This window comes from Bos grunniens, chromosome 23 (assembly GCF_055505025.1).
Source record: "Bos grunniens cultivar Pamir isolate PY7600 chromosome 23, Bosgru_T2T1.0, whole genome shotgun sequence".
In the NCBI taxonomy this organism is placed as follows: domain Eukaryota; kingdom Metazoa; phylum Chordata; class Mammalia; order Artiodactyla; family Bovidae; genus Bos; species Bos grunniens.
In genome coordinates, this window is record NC_141187.1 from 53710889 (window position 1) to 53730465 (window position 19577).

Here is a 19577-nt window from a genome sequence, read left to right on the forward strand (position 1 = left end):
CTGGGGCTTCCCTGTTGACTCCAGTCCTGAGCTTGCAGAGGGCTAGCAGGCTGTGGTCCTGGGGCTGTGTGCACAGCTGTTAAGTGGAGAGAATCTCCTCTTTGTGACTGAACGCTTTTCCCATGCATATAGTTCTGTGTTCCCAATTTATGGACGTGAAAGCAGGCTGAGGGGTTTGGGTCACCTGCCCATGAGGTGTGGGTCGGATGGAGTGAAGCTTGTGTCCTGGGATTGCGCTGCCTTGGCTCAAATTTTGGGTTTGGCTGTATGACCTGGTCAACTTATTTAATTTCACTGAGCCATGGTTTCCCCATCTGTGAAATAGAAGTAATGTTAGAACCTCGTCACTGGCTTCTTATTGGATGCACATCGTGTGTTAGAAACTTATTACGGTGCTCTGCTTAAGGTCATGTCTCAGTAATGTTTATCTTGCTATTTTTTATTACTTTAACTGTGTCACAGTTTTGAATTTCAAATTGTATTTTGGAGATTTACTTTGAAAATTTTCTTAATGATTCACTTGAAGAAACCAGATTTGCTTTTAAAACTTCCTCTCATCAGTAGGTAAAAGTTTTTACATATAAATTAATGATTTTCTGATAATTTATCAGAATCATTCAGACATATATAAATACTAGCAAAAAAACTGTAATGTAATTTGCCCATCCACAAATTGACGTGTTGGTAGATGTTGCTAGATATTTCTTGAGAACCTCCAGGGAAATATAGACGAGTAGAACATGAATAATATGTATTTTGCCATGTTATGTCCCACGGCTGAAATTAAATATTTTGAGGTTGATATATATCAAATAGTCGCATTTCTATTTTGTAGATGGTGAAACTGATAAGAATGACTTTCCTGTGGCCAAATACCAAACGTATTAGTAATTTAAGCCTTATTTTTCTTTTTTTTAATTCAGTCATCTTTAGTACTCAGCCTTCATGATCAGATGACTAAGTACATGTATTATGTACTATTTTAATAGCATTAAAGTACCGTGACTTCCCTGGTGGCTCAGAGGTTAAAACGTCTGCCTGCAATGCGGGAGACCTGGGTTCGATCCCTGGGTTGGGAAGATCCCTGGAGAAGGAAATGGCAACCCACTCCAGTATTCTTGCCTAGAGAATCCCATGGATGGAGGAGCCTGGTGGGCAACAGTCCACGGGGTCACAAAGAGTTGGACACGACTGAGCGACTTCACTTTCACTTTCACCGTGACTTAGACTGGTGTCTGCTGGTTACTTTGCAGAGTTTTTGTGTGTTTGTGCTTCTTTCTAGCAGTGAAAATAGAACCAGAGCTGTTTAAAAATGTCTTTTTTGATGTAATATTTTGCCACCCATTAAAATAGCCTACATTTTAACTTGGTGCTTTTTTTCTAGCTATCCATCAAAAACTAGAAGCGGATGGAACGGAAAAAGTAGAAGGATCCATGACGCAGAAATTGGAGAATGTTCTGAACAGTGAGTTTTGTCCTACTCCCCAAACTTATTTATGGGCTTTATAACAAGCTTTGATAGAGTTCTTGGACCTGGTTTCACAGAACAAGGCAGTTAAGTGGTATTTTGGTATTTATTTCTAAATAGCAGTGATTTAATGAGCATAGAGAGTAAAAATATTGAAAATGAATGTTCTCTTTCTGTTTGCATTTTATTTATGAGAAATCATCATTTGAGAGCAAACCAGTATGCTTCTTAAAAAGTAAAATTTGCTACCATAAAGGAGGCCAGTGCGTAAATGACATCATCAAAGGAAAAAAATTGCTGTGGCTGTAGCCAGGATCATCATTGACCAAGAACATAGAATAGCGTCTTCAAGCATCTGCCAGTGGTAACACAGTGATAACATCAGCTGTTGGAAGTCAGATACCGAGCTGTCTATTTGTTTATGCCATGCCTTTTTCCAAAACAAATTTAAGACAGCTGCATTCTTGAGTGTTTCTAACTCTGAGACATTTTGTAAGAATTGTAGGCCAAGAGAAACTGATACATGGAATTCAAGGCTCTTTCCACCTCCCCTTCTTTCTGCTGACATATGAACTTCCAGCTACTTACCCTATAGATTTAGAAGAAACTCAGCAGATAAATCAGTCCCTGTTATAATATTAGTGGCTTGAAAGTAAACTGTTGTCTTCACAAATATAGTGAAACACTTGACAAGGAGCAGTGATGTCCAGGGGACTTTCCTGGTCGTCGAGTGTAAGCATGTAGAGCATACAACTTCACCAGGAAGTAGAGTCGAGAATAACTAAAATATTGAAGACCCCCAGCGTCGGCCCTTTAGTGATTCTATAATGTAGGACTGTGATAACAAGTCAGTTTTGCACTTCTATCTTAATTTAGTTCCATCAGCAGAAGTTTCTGGGCTTTTTTGTAATAATCTGTTCATAAACTTTGGGATCTCTGATAATAAGTGTTTTCTAGAAAGAAGTTTTAATTTGATATAGGCTTTCCTTGGTAGTAGAATTTGATTACTTCGATTTCATCTCAAAATTTATGAGTTTTACAACACTTTAAATATTTTTCTCTCTGTTTTTTTGTATTACTATCATTTTGCCTTGAGATTTTACCTCATTTCTTTTTCTTGTCTGAGTATCCAGTCACCAGCTTTGTTCAAATGAATATAGTCTGAATTCAGCCCAAATAAGCATTTACTAAAGCTGTTTCTGTATTAACAAAGTCAGACATTTTAAAGGGTTGGAAGGCTGTTTTCTACTTGGAGATGCTATTTTCCCTGGGGAAATTGCCATCAAACCATGATATCTGTTTAAAAAAAAAAATGATAGTAACTTTGAAAAGGTGATTTGTGAGAACAAGCTGGCTTAGTAAGTATCTCAATTTATCAGTAGAAGAAAATGGATATTTGTTAATGTTGGAAAAAATTAAGATCCGTTTCATGGTGAGGCCCAGTGTAGTGTATAACTTTTTTCTTTTCAGTAGTTTAGATAATTCTCCCTTGAGACTTGTGGTAGTAAAATTTGTAAGGGAAATTGTTTTACTTTTATTCCTTTATAAGCACAAACTTTTTCTAGAAATGTGTCCTTTTAAATTTCTGCTGAAAGTTTGCTCTTTTTTGAGTAAACTGGCTTAACATGAATGTCACTTCTTTGAGAAATCCTTTGAGATTCAGGACTTTCTGGGATAAACATTTTTTGTAGAATATATTCCTTTGTAACAGTCCCTTTTTCCTAGAAATATTTTTCTGTCAGCTGTATGTTGATGTTTGCTATTGTAGGATAAGTTTGTAGTTCAGGTGAGCTTGGCCAACTTTGGTACGGCTGATGGTGTCCAGTGTCATGCTGGGTCATGTGACTGGGGGCATGTGACTGCCGCCCTCAAGCAGGTCCCTGCCCAGAAAGTGGGACCTGATCACTGCTCTTGAGGAGCTGTGCAGAGATTATACAGCAGTGTGGGCACAGTCTGGGGCGTGATCACATGCTAACTTACATGTGCTTTTCCTGAGTTATTTTAAATGAAACTTCTTAAGATTTGGGAAATCCTTTTCACTTTAAGTTTCTGAAGGGTGACATTGGCCATAAGAAATTTAGTCCATTTTGTTCAGAATTTACCAGTTTTGAAACCTTTCATTGAAATGCTTGAAAACAGGTTCTCACTGATACATTTCTCATATTTGCTTTGGTATTTAATAATTCCTTCTTAATTTCAAAGCAGTGATGCAGTAATGACTGTTGATGTCTATAGATCCACATTCCTCTGTGTGTGTGGCCTGTTGCAGGAGTGTACAGCCACACAGTCCGGTACCACTTCTGTGTACAGTGATGACTGTTGATTTCTGTGGAATCCGCATTCCTCTCTGTGTCTGTTGTCTGTTCCAGGAGTGTACAGCCAGCAGCTTCTGTGGCAGTGGAGGTGTAGCTGTCGAGCACTTAAATCATGGCTAGTGTCACTGAGGAATGTAGTTTTTAATTTTAATTTCATCTGAAGTAGCCCCATGTGCCTGATGCTGCGGGTTAGATAGCGCCGGTTGCAGGGAGGGATGGTGTGGCCCAGGCGTCGTGGTCGCAGCTGTGACCAGACCTCGCAGGCGCTGCTGTGACCAGCCCGGCCAGGCGCTTCCGCACCCTACAGGTGCTGAGCCCTGCGGTTACTCTGGGAAGCTTGTTCTGTTATCTTCATTTTATTGATGAAAAAGCTGAGGCTCAGAAAGACGACATGCATTCCCTGAGTCACTTGCGTAGTGAGTGGCATTTGGGCCTGGAGATCTGGCTCCAAGTCTGTGCTGTAAACTGCAGACAGGCTCTGCTGGGTTGGAGCTCGTGGCTGTCAGCGCCCAGCATTCTCACCGCGTTGCGTCAGTGCTCACTTGGTTTCTGGCTGTCCACCCACCCATCGCTCACCAGTCACGGATGCCCAGCTGCCCTCGTGGTAGAGTCATGCTCAGACGCAGAGTGTGCCTGTGTGTGGCCTCCGCATCTCCCAGAGAGACACTCGCAGGAGGACGTGGTCCGCAGAGATGACCGTGAACCAGCACAGGGGAAGCGGGGTTCAGAGCCCATCAGCTGGGGTGTAGACAGGCACCAGTGGGGTGCTGTCACCATGTGGGAGCCCCAAGGAGCTCGGTGAGGGTGCGCATCCCCACAGAAACCAGGAGGGTATGATGAAGGACTCACCTGGGATGCTTGGGACACGGTGGACAGGTGTGGACACGAGGGTGATTGTCGGAGCGCAGAAAGGATGCCTGATACATGCTGCAGATTTTATGACGAGAAGAGAAGGCAGGCTGTCTTGATAATGTTGTTTACAAAGAAATTAAGCACTTGAATTTTCAGTGTTTCTAATATTTTATATTAATAGTGTACTAAATAAAAAGTAGTTTTACTGTTTTTTCTTTTTTTTTCGTTTCTAACCAACAGCAAGTTTTTAACATTTCAGCAAAAATTTTTAGAAGTCACAGAATAAGCGTCATCTTCCACTTGGTTGTTAGGATTGTTTGCTTGGCTCAGCTGCCCGATCCCTGATGCAGTCCTGCACGCGGCCCTGCGCTGCCCTGCCCTCTGTGGGCCCACGTGCGTCCCCGGTCAGGGGAGCCACTGCGGTTCAGTAAGCAGGAAATGAGGGGTAAGGTTGCAGGTCGAGGGGTCTGCTTGTGAGGAGCTTTCCATGCAATGTCGTGGAGTTTGTCTATTCTGAGGCTACTGGTGAGCCCCGGAAGGATTTTAAATAAAGCAGTCACACGGTGAACTTAAACATTCTGCCATTTGTTGAGAATGGACTGGAAGGAAGCTGGGTAGAAACAGAAGAGGAGCCAGGGAGATGCGTGAGTGGGGGCGTGAGGCTGGTGGGGGCTCAGCCTCAGGCGGGCTGGAGACGAGTGCTGGGTGACTCGGAGAGCCACCTTGTCAGCTGGTGTCACCCTGTGAAGTCTGCCTGTCTGTCCATTTCTGGAGTTTGTTAGGAGAAACAAGACACATGGCAGGTTGCTCAGTCTCTTTGTGTCGGAGTTTTGCCATGAGTTTAACTGTGTGTTGAAAAGTTTGCCTTAACTTTGGTTAGTTTTCCTGTTCCGGGGGTGAATAGCGTGATGGGTCGGGGAAGCCCTAGCTCCCCAGGCAGAGACGTGGGTCGCCATTGCCTGGGCTGTGCTCTGTGCCCGGTGCCAGTGCCCTGAGCAGGGTCACAGAGAGCTTGAGTCTGCTTTGATAGTCTTGAGGTGGCCAGGCACCTCAGAGTCACATGGTGTTTTCTGCGGGTGACAGTTGCTGGTGCAGGCTCAGGCTTTCCCATCATTGAGGGCCTAAGATCCGGGGGCAGTGCTGCAGTGACCCGTCTCCCCATCTTTTCCTCCTGCTCTGTTGAGAAGCAGTTGACACGGATATTGTGTAAGTTCAAAGCGCACAACGTGATGGCTGGATGACCATGTGTGATGCCATGTGTCACCCCCCGGTACTGCCGCCATGTGCAGTGCCGCATGTGATCTGTGGTGGGAGGGCGTGAGATTTTCTGCAGTGGAAGTGTTGTTTTCCCTACCTGGCTGCCGTGTAGTGGCGTTAGCTCTGTTCCTGAGGCTGCCCATCCACCCCCCCGGCCCCAGGCCGCCTGCCTCCAGGAGCTGGAGCCATGCAGTGTCCGCCTCTGGCTGCCTGCACTTGGAGCCCTCCAGGCCCGTGCCTGTCACCCTGTCTTAGGCCGAGGGACATGTCACTGCCCTGCCAGCCCAGCTGAGGCCTCTGTGCTTGCTGTCCATGCTGGGGGTGTCCGTCCCCGAGAGCAGGACACACTGTCCCTGCGAGGGGGAGGGACGGCCTTCAGTCCGGGCGGGCCTGGGGCTGCTATGTGCGATGGGACTGCTCCAGGGCGTCCTGCCTCAGCTCCGGGAGCCGGCCTGTCCTTTTCTTCTCAGTTGCCCCACAGAATGAAGACCTCAAGTGTGGCTGGTGAGCTGCTGCTGATTTTTATCTGCTGCCTCAATCTTGGCATCACTGCCTTCATTATTTTCTTACTGTATATAATCGTCCAGTTATCAGTTACGAGCTCCCAAAGTTATATTGTGAATGCAGTAAAGTTCACAACAGAATAATAATTTATGGGCAAAGTGTTTTATAAATTAAAATCATAATTTCATAACTTAAAATTTGTGTGTAAATTAAAATTTTGTGTATATTTCTGTATAATTATAATATGATAGCTTATAATTTCTGCCTCTGCGATTTCTGTATTAAATATTTATATTATTTAATTTTAAATGGATTTTCTACCTGTACTTGTTTTCATGCTTTTTAGGAGTGTTTAAAATTATGTTAGTATTGTTTTATTGTCTTCAAGATGAAAAAAATCTAATTTTGATGTTTTGTATTCCTTCATTGTAGAGAAAGTGCTTGAGGATTTAACATTCACAGCACACACCTAAGTAATCAGCCTTTAAAAATACTCAATCCTCATTCAGGAATCTGTTCATTTATGAAGCCTCAATTCATGAAGTCTGTTTCTAAATGATAAATGCTTAATAATAAGCATTCCAAGAAAAGTACTTTTAACTTTAATCAGATTTCCAATATTCATTTACTCTTCATTATATGATTTGGTGGCAATAAGGGAATATATATATTTTTCTCATAGTAGAAATTTAGTATTGTACGTTAAATAATGTGGTGAAAATAGCTATACTGACAAAACAAAGTTTTTGTATCAGGCCTTTAAAATTTCAACAGAATTTAAACATTATTTAGATAAAACAATTATGTTACAAAGACGACTTTTAACACACTCAGGCCACCCACAGTGTGGACTAGAGAAAGCGGCATGCCAGCCACCCAGCGAGACTGAGGTCATTTTCTTCATCTTTGCTTAAAGTATAGTCACTAGACCAGATAATGTAGAAACTTTATATGAACAGTGATCAAACAGCCGAAAAGAGTATCCTTTTTCTCCACTTTCCTTGTGACTAATTAAAAATAATTCACAAGTTGAAAAAGCTTAAGTATTTTTATATACAGTAAATTTTGTTTTAGAGAAACTTTTGTTAGTGATTCATATAATTTGAGGCCTTTAAGGTAAAAAAATACATATGTATATATGTAAATATAAAATGTCCAGTTTGTGTATCATTTTAAGAAATGTTAAGCTGATTTAAGAAATGTTCATTAATGATAGTGTGTTAACATTTGATATTTTAAATTGCTTATGTGGTTTTTCTGCCTGCTGCATAGATAATCTTACACAGAATAGGGTTAGGTCTAAAATACTTCTTTTGAATAACTTTTCTGAAAAATTTTTCTTCCTTTTTTTTTAATTACTATGAATATATAGATACTGAATCCAGAGAATTAACTAGTGTACTTGTGTGTGCACACATCATGTCTGTGTGTGTATTTTAACCTATTATCTGAATTAATGAAATAACCTAAGGGTCCATAATGCTGTAAAACTTAAAAGAAGCTAAAATAAATGTAGATTCACATCAGAGAACTTATTTGGGCCTGGTAAGTATGGTTATTCTTAATTGGATACCATTAATTGGTATACACATATGAAAAGACTTAGCAAGCAAGATGGAAATTGTGCTTAAGCAAACTGTAAAAAATTAAAAAAAACTCCAATATAATTGACTTTTAGAAAAGTCTGCTGAGTTATAATATCAAGTATAATAGCAGTCTAACATTTTGTTTCTTTTGTCCAGTTGCACGTTTTATGACTAAAATTAGTTTTTATCTAAATTTCTTTTTCTCCTTTTAAAACAGGAGCAAGTAACACTGCAGATACATTATTTCAAGAAGTCTTAGGTCGAAAGGACAAGGCAGATTCCACTAGAAATGCACTCAATGTGCTCCAGCGATTCAAGTTTCTTTTCAACCTCCCTCTAAATATTGAAAGGAACATCCAGAAGGTACAGTGCCTGTTCATGTGCCTGTGGGCGCAGATGTCTTACATTTTAGAGTTGTGAAGATGTTTTTTATCTTAACCAAATTAATTAAACTTTACTGACAATCTCCAAAATGTTTCTTTATTTTAAAGGGTGATTATGATGTGGTTATTAATGATTATGAAAAGGCCAAGTCACTTTTTGGGAAAACAGAGGTGCAAGTTTTCAAGAAATGTAAGATTTATTACTTTAAGATTTTTTACTTTGCCTTTATAGGAAAATTGTGAAATGGATTTTGCAAAGAATGTTAACATGCATTTTAGCTTTTGTTTATATGGTGCCCCTTTTCAAGTGTAAGATGGGTACTTCAGAAGTAGCTTAGTGGAGTTTCTTAGTGACCTGGAGAGAGAACTACAGGGCGGGTGGACATCCTTTGATGCTTGATAATTGTGATGCTACTTAGGTCTTTTTTACTGGAAAGAATTGTTACAGGTATTTTACAGAAATGGAAATCTACATTTTATTCTTCCCTCTTTAGAAAGACTAATAATATATTTATGAATTCTAACCCTACTTTAAGCAAATTTTGAAATTATCTCTATGGTAGAGTTACAGAAAATAAAGCCTAAAATGCCTTATTAACTGGGAGAACTATCACAGGACTTGATTAAATTTGTAAAGAAATCCAAAAGGACCCAGAAAAGTTTATTTTTATTGTGATAAATTTACAGTGTGTGTGTGTGTGTGTGTGTGCGCGCGCGCACGCACAGGCTCTCACACTGCACACCAGTGAGTTTGACAGGTACACACACCCTGTAACCCGAACCCTGCAGGGAATGTTTTCATCGCTGGGGAAGTTCCCCTCCTGCCTCTTCTCAGTCAGCCCCTCCATCCGCACAGCCAGTCTGCTTTCCATACTTTGATTTTAAACTTTCATTCTGTAAATCATGTAATTATTTCCTTTTTAATTAGATTATGCTGAAGTAGAAACACGGATTGAAGCTTTAAGAGAATTACTTCTGGAGAAGTTGCTTGAGACACCATCAACTTTACATGACCAGAAACGTTATATAAGGTAAACCTTCTGTGAGAGTTTTAACGAATCACATGTATCTGGGTGATGCTGCACACGTCCTGTTGCTCTTACAGAGACTCGGGGAGACTGGGAGAGTGATGAGACGGCAGAAGGGAAGACAGGCAGCAGAAGTGTGGGGACCCATGTAGGACACCAGGTCTTGTGTGTACTCAGAGACTGGGGAGCAGTCACCCTTTAAAGGCAAGAGAATCCTGCCAGTTTGGGTGAAGGGAAAGCGGCCTCATTGCCCTTCTCCTGTCCACAGGATCTAGCCTGGCTGGGGGGCTGCTCCCTGACCGGCTTCGAGGGTGGCGTTGTCCCACGGGGCTCCAGTGCTGCAGGTGGGGCAGGGCTCAACAGCTGAGGGTTCTGAAAGCTTCCAGGCTTGAAAAGGAGGTGGGGATGCTGACTTGGAAAGGACGGCAGTAGCAGCAGAAGCGTGGGCCCCATGGTGTGGTGGGAACCGTGTTGCTCAAGAGGGAGGGAGTTTTAACGTGGGCTGGCGTGGGGAGCTGGGGTGCCGGCTGCCCCCCAACAAGCCACGCGGTCGCTGCGTGGCACCTGGTCACACTTGCTCCACAGGTGGGGGGCCTCTGGCTGTCTGCCTTCACAGCCTGTCTGTGCTTTTCTCTAAGTGTCCCCAGAAGAAAGCACACACAGGAATTTTTCTGGCTTGTAGAATCATAGAAATTTAATGCTGCTAATTAACTGTGTGTTGTTATCCAACTGCCTTTTTTTTTTTTTTTTTAACATGTAAAGTAATAGAGTTCCAGGAAGGTTAATCTGTCATCTAGGATACAAAGCTGTTTAGCGTCTTGTCTGTGTTCTGCCATGCTGCTTAACTAATAATTACAGTTATTCTGTTACATCTCTTGGTAGGAAAATGATGTTAAACCTTATCGATCGAGTGCAGGATTTCTTTATGTAGTGAATTGCCGTTGTGTGATAACTCATGCAGTTTCCATGACCGGTTAACCTACTGGATACCATTTAAAAGATAGTAATATTAAAAAAGTTTCTTTTAAATGGCCTATTGCTTTATTCCCTGTCCTTTCAAAAGGAAAAGAACAAGAATGTCACTGAAAATGTCAAGTAATTTATTTACTTTTTAATCTTTATTTTTGACACTTTGAAACTACATGGAGCAATTTATCATCCTTTTTTAAATTAAGGATTTAGTTATTAAAGAATAGGAAAAACATCACAACCAGGCCAAACATCTGTTGGAGTTTGGAATCTATGATGAGCCACCCTGTGAGCACCAGGTTGGGGGGAGCCCTCAACTTTATCGCCAGCAGGGCTGCGCGTCTGAGCCCCACACACTGGGAGCTGTGCACGGCGTGAGCATGGGGCTCTCCCCTGTTGCCGTGCGGTTGTTCAGTGCTGACTCTGGTTCGAGGCGTTCTCACAATTTCTTCTCTCCATACTCTGCTGCTGCTAGCAGCTTGATCGAGAAGCAGAGTACCCTGTAGCAATACTTCTTTCCATATCAGTGTGATTCTTTCCTTGGTCATTGTTAAAAATCATGTCTAAGTATGCCTAACGGCTCTAACTCTTAAATTTTAAAATTTGAGTCTATGCTCACCATAATTAACATTCCTTACCTTTTCCCCACTAAAAAGCCTTTTTAAAAAGTATTCTTTGGTAACGAAGTTTAAAAGGAAGTAGCAATAATCTGTATCGTATTCTAAGCCAAGATTTTTGAAATGTAGTTTACAGTCTTTAATGTACATCCTAAAAGAAAAGTTACTGGATTAAGTCATTTAACCAGGGGAAAGCCTTAACACAAGTTGTACTTTTGAACTGAAACACTAGAGTTTCTGAGACAACAAATTTATCTTTCTTTATAAAACTCTTTTGTGTAATACCCATTAACAAGATGGTAGAAAGAGGATTATTCTTAAATTTTGGAAGGACTGAAGGGCCTTACAGTTTGAGGGGGTGCTGAGCAGAGGGACGTCTTGATCGCCTAGCTGTGCTGCTCTGTGCGTGCGTCAGAGAGGAAGGCGGGCGCGGGGCGGGGGTGCTGCGTTTACTGCTGGTGTGGCTCCAAGGGTGCTGTGTGAGTCCAGGCGTCTGGAGGAGGTGCTGCAGGAGCCCTGGGGGCACACACAGCTTCTCCTGCCTGAGGCGAAGCTCCAGCAGACAGTCCACAGGCTCAGCACAATGGGCTCCAGGCCCCTGTGAGTGGGGCCAGGATTGCGCCCCCTCCTGGAAAACCACCGCCTGGTTCGTCCTGGAGCGGGGCAGGGGTTGTTCCCGAATGCCAGGTCTTGTTTATCACTGACTTGCTTCTCCTCTGGTTAGCTGCTGGCTGAGAAGCCTGAGTAAGGAAGTGCTTGCTGCTGGAGGGCCCGGGAGAGACGCCCAGTTGTGTCCCTGCGAGAGGCCATGCTTGTGACTGTGACTAGTGACTGTGTGTTCTTAGACGAAACTTCAGCCCCAAGACAGTAGACAGCTTACGGTTTGTAGTAATTTTAAGACAGCAAGTCCAGCTTTTGGAGTTGATTTAATTTGCTTTAAGTTGTTATATTTACGTATTTCATGAGGGCTAAGTTTTGAATAATACTTGTCAATTTTTCAGCAGAAATCTACTTCAGTTGTCTATCTGGGTTGGAAATTTTCACAGACAAATAAGACTTTAAATATTTTTCAACCTATTTTAAAACCAAGAAAAATGCCCACCTCTACTGTATATTTTGAGGAATATCTTCTCACGAATCAGAGTTTAGGCTTACAGGTCAGTGTTTGCTGTCACCAGACCTCTGTGATGTGGTCCAAAGTCTCAGCTGCCCTGTTCGGAGCATAAAGAAAGCAGGGTCACACTGCCATCTGGTGGCCGTGAGTTTCAGACCAGAGAAGAAGGTCGTCTGGCGGAGACTCTGCTGGCGTTTCCTGTGTGGCCGAGAGCTGAGCAGGCGCATTCTGATCAGGACACTGCACGCTGTCTCTGTCATCTTGGTTGTCTTTTTATAAAGTCCTAGCGTTTTAAAATGTACTTTTATTGTTAATTGCATGCAAAGAAGTTTAAATATGTTTCATTTAGAACTGAATATTAAAGAGTAAGTATTGATGAATGCTTTACTAGTTGACGAGAGTTTTAAGTATCCCTAAAAGCCGTGACTTTAAGATACACTGGCTTTCGTTTTGACCTTATGGCTGTGCAGCAGAAGCTGACTCGGTCAGCCATTGCCTTGCCGTTTCAGGTACCTGTCCGACCTCCACGCGCCTGGCGACCCTGCGTGGCAGTGCATCGGGGCCCAGCACCGGTGGATCCTCCAGCTCATGCACGGCTGCCGGGAGGGCTGCGTGCGGGACCTCAAAGGCAAGGCCCTCCCCTGGTCGCTCGACACGCTCTGGGGGCACTTGGCTGAGGAGGGGCTCATGTTCCCCGTGCCTGTGCCTGTGCCACCTTCCCCACCCCAACCCCCACCTTGAGCACCCTCCCTGAGCCAGGGACTGAGAGGCATGGGGTAAGCCTCAGCACGCCTGTCTCGTGCGGTCTGGCTGCATGGACAGAGCTTTGGGCAGCGGACAGTAACTCCAGCAGAAGTGACGCGGCGTGTAGGGATGGTACCTGTGTCCGTCAGCAGAAGCGTGCACTCGTCACTCCGTCAGCTGCCTGTTGGGCTCTTCTGCACACGAGGCCCTGAGCCAAGTCCAGGGGCGCAGACATGGGCCCTGCCCTCCCCTCTCGGTGACGCTGGGTTTGGGAGGAGAGTGAGGCAGTGTGGGAGCGAGGCTGGCGCAGAAGGGAGGCCGCAGGTGTTTGTGACAGCCTGTCGTGGGTTAGCTGGCTTGGATTTGAGTGTTCTCTAGTTGCGAATCAGTTTTTTTCTATTCTTAATGTTTAGGAAAACCCAAATATCTCTTTCCTGATGCCATATCCAAACTCCTGTTGTGCCATTAATTATTTTAACAAGTTTTAACAAGTGAAAACACAAGCAGCACGCATAGTCTGAGGTCGATGTGGATGTCTGGAGGCCTCAGTTTCTTGTGCTTGGAGTCTGCTCAGTTGGGCAGGCTCTCGCCCCGGGCTGCCTGACACAGTCCCCTGGTGTTTCTGAAGACTGTCGCTCTCGGCCTCCTCCCCTCCCCTCCCACTGTGTTAGACTCTCTCCTGGTGGTGCCCACACGCCAGTGGCTTTACAGCTTCCAGGTGGTGGTGCAGCAGGCTTGGCAGGCAGTGCGGTGGGTGCGTGCTCAGGGCTGAAGTGCTGTGCTGAGCGGACCCAGGTGGTCTCCAGCCTCTCGGAGCTTGTCCTCTGGTGAGAGAGAAGTGGTTTAAAAAGCCACATGGGTGTTTATTTGTCACGTAAGTATAGTTGTGAGAGGTATTCCGAAGTGGGGAGTACAGAGCTCTGCCTCAGCCTGGTTAACCGGAGGCCCCGGAGTCTTCCTGGAGGAGGTGCTGTTGCCACTGAGCCTCCAGGAGGAGTGTGGTTTTCCGGGGAAAGGCCGCTGAAAGGTGGTCAGATGGCCCGGGGTACAGACAGGGCTGTGGTCTGTCAGAAGGCTTCCCTGCTCAGGCTTGTAAGAAACAATCTGGCTGCACGTTTAGTTTTGAAAATATTCAAATTTCTGGAAAACGTGTCTACTTTATAAAGACCGCACAGGAAATTTCATGCTCATTACATCCATACCTGAAAGCTCTGATACTCAATATCCCATCACTAGTCTGGGTCCTTCTTGGAGGTAAATGGAGATGCACCCTTACCTGGTGGAGTCCTTCCTTGTCATCTGGATGCTTCGTGCTGCTAAACTCACTCACCCACCACTGCCGAGAGGCAGCATCTCCGGGAAAAAAGACATTGGCTTCTGTGTGACTGGAGACCTGCCTTTTTATTTACTCTGACCAAGCCTGTTGTAGAGGTTGTTCCTTGCTGGCGGCATGGTTGAAGGAATGTGCGTTGACTGGAACCTCTTGTTAGTGATGAGGTTTAGGTAAACTTATTTCCATAAGTTGGTCTTTTTGATTGAAAAGTGCAACATAACAGTTTATAGCTCTTTGAACTTACTCCATAAATTTCATGACAATGCAGTATAAGTTTCCTAAATCCATTAGCCAGATGTTTATAGATTATGATCTTAACTGTCTTTTGACGTTCAGAAGAACATCCTGAGCCATACCCACCTGTTGTCAGCAACACAGCTAACAAAAACAATATAGACAGTCCTAACAAGTCCATACTCTTTAATTGCACATCTGGTGTATTCTTTGAGCTCACATCAGAAGGAGTTTATTATTTTGGAGAATTCCAAACCTATTTAGGAGCACTAAGGGTGACCCCATGACCTCTTCTGTGTCTGCCCAGTTTAGACAGTTATCTGCTCACAACCCGTCTCATTGTACCTACAGCTCCTCCCTCACCCTGAATTGCTTTTGAAGCAGGTCACTTCATTTCATTTATAGTTATTTCAATATGTGATTTTCAAAGATAAACATGCTTTGTGAAAACTATATCACTTGAACTTCTTGAAAGCTATTATCATTACTTGAAGTGTTATCAGTACTTTCTTGATATCAAGCATTCAGTTAACTGTCAATTTCAAAAGCAGTTTAATATGTCCAGTAGCTCTTGAAGTACATAGATACTGTGACTTTTTAATCGATGGTCAGTGCAAAGGCAGACGATGGCAGTGCGGAGGCGTCACGCAGATGGAGACAGAACTTGTATTTCTTACGAGAATTAGCCATTGGTGACGTAGCGTCCACCGTGGCCACTTGGCCCCTAGATGCTTTCCTGGTTGTCGTCATCAGCGTGTCTGTCCCTGGGCATGTTAGCTCTGCACTGTGCTCCTGTCTGCTGTGTGCAGGTGTGTAGTGATGTAGTGAAGGCATGTGTGTATGGTTCAGTTCAGTTCAGTTGCTCAGTTGTGTCCAACTCTTTGCAACCCCACGAACCGCAGCACGCCAGGCGTCCCTGTCCATCAGCAGCTCCCGGAGTCCACCCAGACCCATGTCCATTGTGTCGGTGATGCCATCCAGCCATCTCATCCTCTGTCGTCCCCTTCTCCTCCTGCCCTCAATCTTTCCCAGCATCAGGGTCTTTTCAAATGAGTCAGCTCTCCGCATCAGGTGGCCAAAGTATTGGAGTTTCAGCTTCAACATCAGTCCCTCCAATGAATACCCAGGACTAATCTCCTTTAGTATGGACTGGTTGGACCTCCTTGCAGTCCAAGGGACTCTGAAGAGTCTTCTCCAACACCACAGTTCAAAAGCATCAGTTCTTCTGCGCTCAGCTTTCTTTATAGTCCAACTCTCACATCCATAGATGACTACTGGAAAAACCATAGCCTTGACTAGACGGACCTTTGTTGGCAAAGTAATATCTCTGGTTTGTAGTATGCTGTCTAGGTTGGTCATAACTTTTCTTCCAAGAAGCAAGCGTCTTTTAATTTCATGGCTGCAATCACCATCCACAGTGATTTTGGAGCCCAGAAAAATAAAGTCAGCCACTGTTGCCACTGTTTCCCCATCTATTTGCCATGAAGTGATGGGACCAGATGCCATGATCTTAGTTTTCTGAATGTTGAGCTTTAAGCCACCTTCTTCACTGTCCTCTTTCACTTTCATCAAGAGGCTCTTTAGTTCTTCACTTTCTGCCATAAGGGTGATGTCATCTGCATATCTGAGGTTATTGTGTTTGTAGGTGGATGTTTATATAAAATATTGGCTTTAGTTATAAGTTTGCTTGGAATAACTTTAGTTTTTGTTGTTGTTGTTAATTCACAACCAGTTGTTCTGATGGACTCCCGGTTTACAGATATCCTAGTTATGTGTAACAGAAATGAGGTCAGTACGGGGCAGGATTCCTAAATATCATTTGGACTTTCTGTTGGCATCCTCTCATAATTACAACCTTGTGGGTCTGGTAGAAACCTGGGAAACTGTCTGGTTCAGACATGACTTGGGTCTACATTTTGCATATGAGGGAACTGCCTCAGAGGAGCCGCATGACTGCTCAGCTTCTCTCAGTCGGGCACACAGTGCCATGGACCTCTGTTCTGTTGCTGAAGCTAATGTTCCATCAGATGGGTTTCTGGACACAATGAGCTAATGGCGTGGTGGTGGCAATGCCTGCGTCTCTTCCGGCACGTCTCATTTCTTGTGAATCTTCTTCACTTTCATTCAGGTCCTCTCAGGAACCTGTTTTCAAAACAAAGGCTTGTTGGGTTCTGAATCTAAAGAATGGATTGTGAGTTCTGTTGTGACATCTGCACTTGGACTTGAACACCAAAGAAGAGAAATTGATTCACCCACCCCAGGCAGAAGGGTTACGACCTGAGACAGTGTTTGTGATGTGAAACTACAGTTTTAAAAGATAGAGTGTAAATACTTCAGACAGGAGAAGATGTCTTTGTAAGTAAAGCTGGTTTTTATGCATTAATTTAAGGAACCTAATATAATTTTTTAAAAGTTTTACATGGTGGTTTGTGTTAAAAATGCCAATTGTATTTGTCTTGTGGTCTTCAAGAAAAGCTCATGAGCAGAGATGGTGGCAGATTTTCTGAGCCAGGGAGACCTGGTGTGCTGCAGTCCGTCGGGTCGCAGAGAGTCAAACATGACCGGGCTGAGCCAAGTCCTCCGTAAAAGCTGTGTTTTTCTAGGACAGGTTGTTTGCATATGAAGCTTTGTCCGCAGAGGTAGGTCCCAGGGTGCTATTCTTGTGGACGCTGCAGCAGCACCTTCTCTGGATGCCAGTTTTATGGTCATAGCACAGACCAGCCTGGTGAGTGGTGCCTGATGGTACACACCAGGACTCAGACAGGCGGTGACCGCGGCCCCTCAGCACGGCCAGCCGGGCACCCAGGAGCGCGTTGCTGCTCCTCGTGGCCTGCCTCTGTAGCCCACATGCTATCTTTTGGCTTTTCTAAGGGGAGACAAAGATGGGGAAAGAGCAAGAATAAAGATCGGCATTAAAGAATTCATCTTTAAAGCGTAAATGCCTGTGGACGAATCTGTTTTCTTCCAGCCTGAGGTAGTTAACTGTTCGGCTTCTCTTCCAAAACTTTTACCACCTTATAAGAAGTGTCATTTGTCTCTTAAAATTCCTATGAAATAGGGCCAAAATGAGACTAAATCTTCAGGTTTCCTGTCAGGAAAAGCCTTTGGTTTAACCCCCTACCGACATTCTCAAACAGGATTTTTAAAGGTAGCCTTCAAAGGCATTTTTTCCATTGTTCTGAAAACAAGTTTAAGTCTTAAAATACACGCTGACTCTTACCTAGTAACTCCAGGCAGCATCAGTCTGCTGCGGCCTTAGGACTTCCCAGCGACGTGGTGGGGCAGAGGCGGACCAGCGCTTCCAGAGCAGGTAGAAGCAGGAGCTTCTCGTGCACAGTCACACGGCAGGAGGAAGACTCTTCTGGGTGGCTCGGGTTCTCTTTGGAAATGTAGACTGATACGTCACACGGGAAAGGTTTGATCTGAACCATCACAGTATGGATCTGTTATAAAGGGAAAATATTAAGCATAGGCAGGCAAGCAAGCAATTGCTCAGTTGTGTCTGACTCTTTGCGATCCCATGGACTGTAGTCTACCAGGCTTCTCTGTCCATGGGATTTTCCAGTCAAGAGTACTGGAGTGGGTTGCCATTTCCTTCTCAGGGGATTAAGCATAGAGGCTGTGCTAACTATCTCCTCTTTTAAATATTTCAGACATTGACCAGATTATTAAGCTAATTATTTGCTGAAATAAAAATATTTGTTTATCCAATTGTCTTAAAATATAAAAAGGCTGTATTTTTCAACTGAAGCTCACCAAAATACATGCATAAATTATATTTCAAATTTATGTGCAGTTTTGTGAATGGATGCAGTATAACTAAACTTTTTTTTCTTGATATTTAAAAAATACAGCTGGGACCTTTATGTAGACAATCAGTGGGGTTACTAAATTTAATTCTAGTGTTTCCATAACGTAGGTTCAGGTGGCTCCTGGGCAGCTGGTTAGGTGTAGCCTCCACTAGGAGACTTGGTACAGATTCCTCAAGTCTTCTACAAAACTACAAAAACAGCTCTGTGCTTAAAAAGACAGTAAACGTCTTAAAAAGACAGTAAACATCTTTTTATACGTATATTAGATACGTTAATAAAATAAGTTTTATTTTCAGTTCAGTTCAGTCGCTCAGTCATGTCCAACTCTTCGCAACCCCATGAATCGCAGCACGCCAGGCCTCCCTGTCCGTCACCAACTCCCAGAGTTCACTCAGACTCACGTCCATCGAGTCAGTGATGCCATCCAGCCATCTTATCCTCTGTCGTCCCCTTCTCCTCCTGCCCCCAATCCCTCCCAGCATCAGAGTCTTTTCTAATGAGTCAACTCTTTGCATGAGGTGGCCAAAGTACTGGAGTTTCAGCTTCAGCATCATTCCCTCCAAAGAAATCCCAGGGCTGATCTCCTTCAGAATGGACTGGTTGGATCTCCTTGCAGTCCAAGGGACTCTCAAGGGTCTTCTCCAACACCACACTTCAAAAGCATCAATTCTTTGGTGCTCAGCCTTCTTCACAGTCCACCTCTCACATCCATACATGACCACAGGAAAAACCATAGCCTTGACTAGACAGACCTTTGTTGGCAAAGTAATGTCTTTGCTTTTGAATATGCTATCCAGGTTGGTCATAACTTTCCTTCCAAGGAGTAAGCGTCTTTCAATTTCATGGCTGCAGTCACCATCTGTAGTGATTTTGGAGCCAAAAAAAAATAAAGTCTGACACTGTTTCCACTGTTTCCCCATCTATTTCCCATGAAGTGATGGGACCGGATGCCATGATCTTCATTTTCTGAATGTTGAGCTTTAAGCCAACTTTTTCACTCTCCACTTTCGCTTTCATCAAGAGGCTTTTTAGTTCCCCTTCACTTTCTGCCATAAGGGTGGTGTCATCTGCATATCTGAGGTTATTGATATTTCTCCCGGCAATTTTGATTTCAGCTTGTGTTTCTTCTGGTCCAGCGTTTCTCATGATGTACTCTGCATATAAGTTAAATAAGCAGGGTGACAATATACAGCCTTGACGAACTCCTTTTCCTATTTGGAACCAGTCTGTTGTTCCATGTCCAGTTCTAACTGTTGCTTCCTGACCTGCATACAGATTTCTCAAGAGGCAGGTCAGGTGGTCTGGTATTCCCATCTCTTGCAGAATTTTCCACAGTTTATTGTGATCCACACAGTCAAAGG

General features: G+C 43.7%; 1 protein-coding gene across 12 annotated transcripts in view; it reads left to right on the forward strand.

The window, feature by feature from the left end:
- Positions 1 to 19577, forward strand: part of EXOC2 (exocyst complex component 2) — a 122999-nt gene that overhangs the window by 41073 nt on the left and 62349 nt on the right. For all 12 annotated transcript variants that reach the window (XR_015152907.1, XR_015152908.1, XR_015152909.1 and 9 more), the window contains 5 exons: positions 1385 to 1465; positions 8200 to 8345; positions 8474 to 8555; positions 9294 to 9396; positions 12603 to 12721. Coding sequence is in view for 9 of the 12 variants with exons in the window: in XM_086370947.1 (XP_086227073.1) it covers positions 1385 to 1465; positions 8200 to 8345; positions 8474 to 8555; positions 9294 to 9396; positions 12603 to 12721 (531 nt within the window). In the remaining 3 variants the exon portion in view is untranslated. The remainder of the gene's footprint in view (positions 1 to 1384; positions 1466 to 8199; positions 8346 to 8473; positions 8556 to 9293; positions 9397 to 12602; positions 12722 to 19577) is intronic.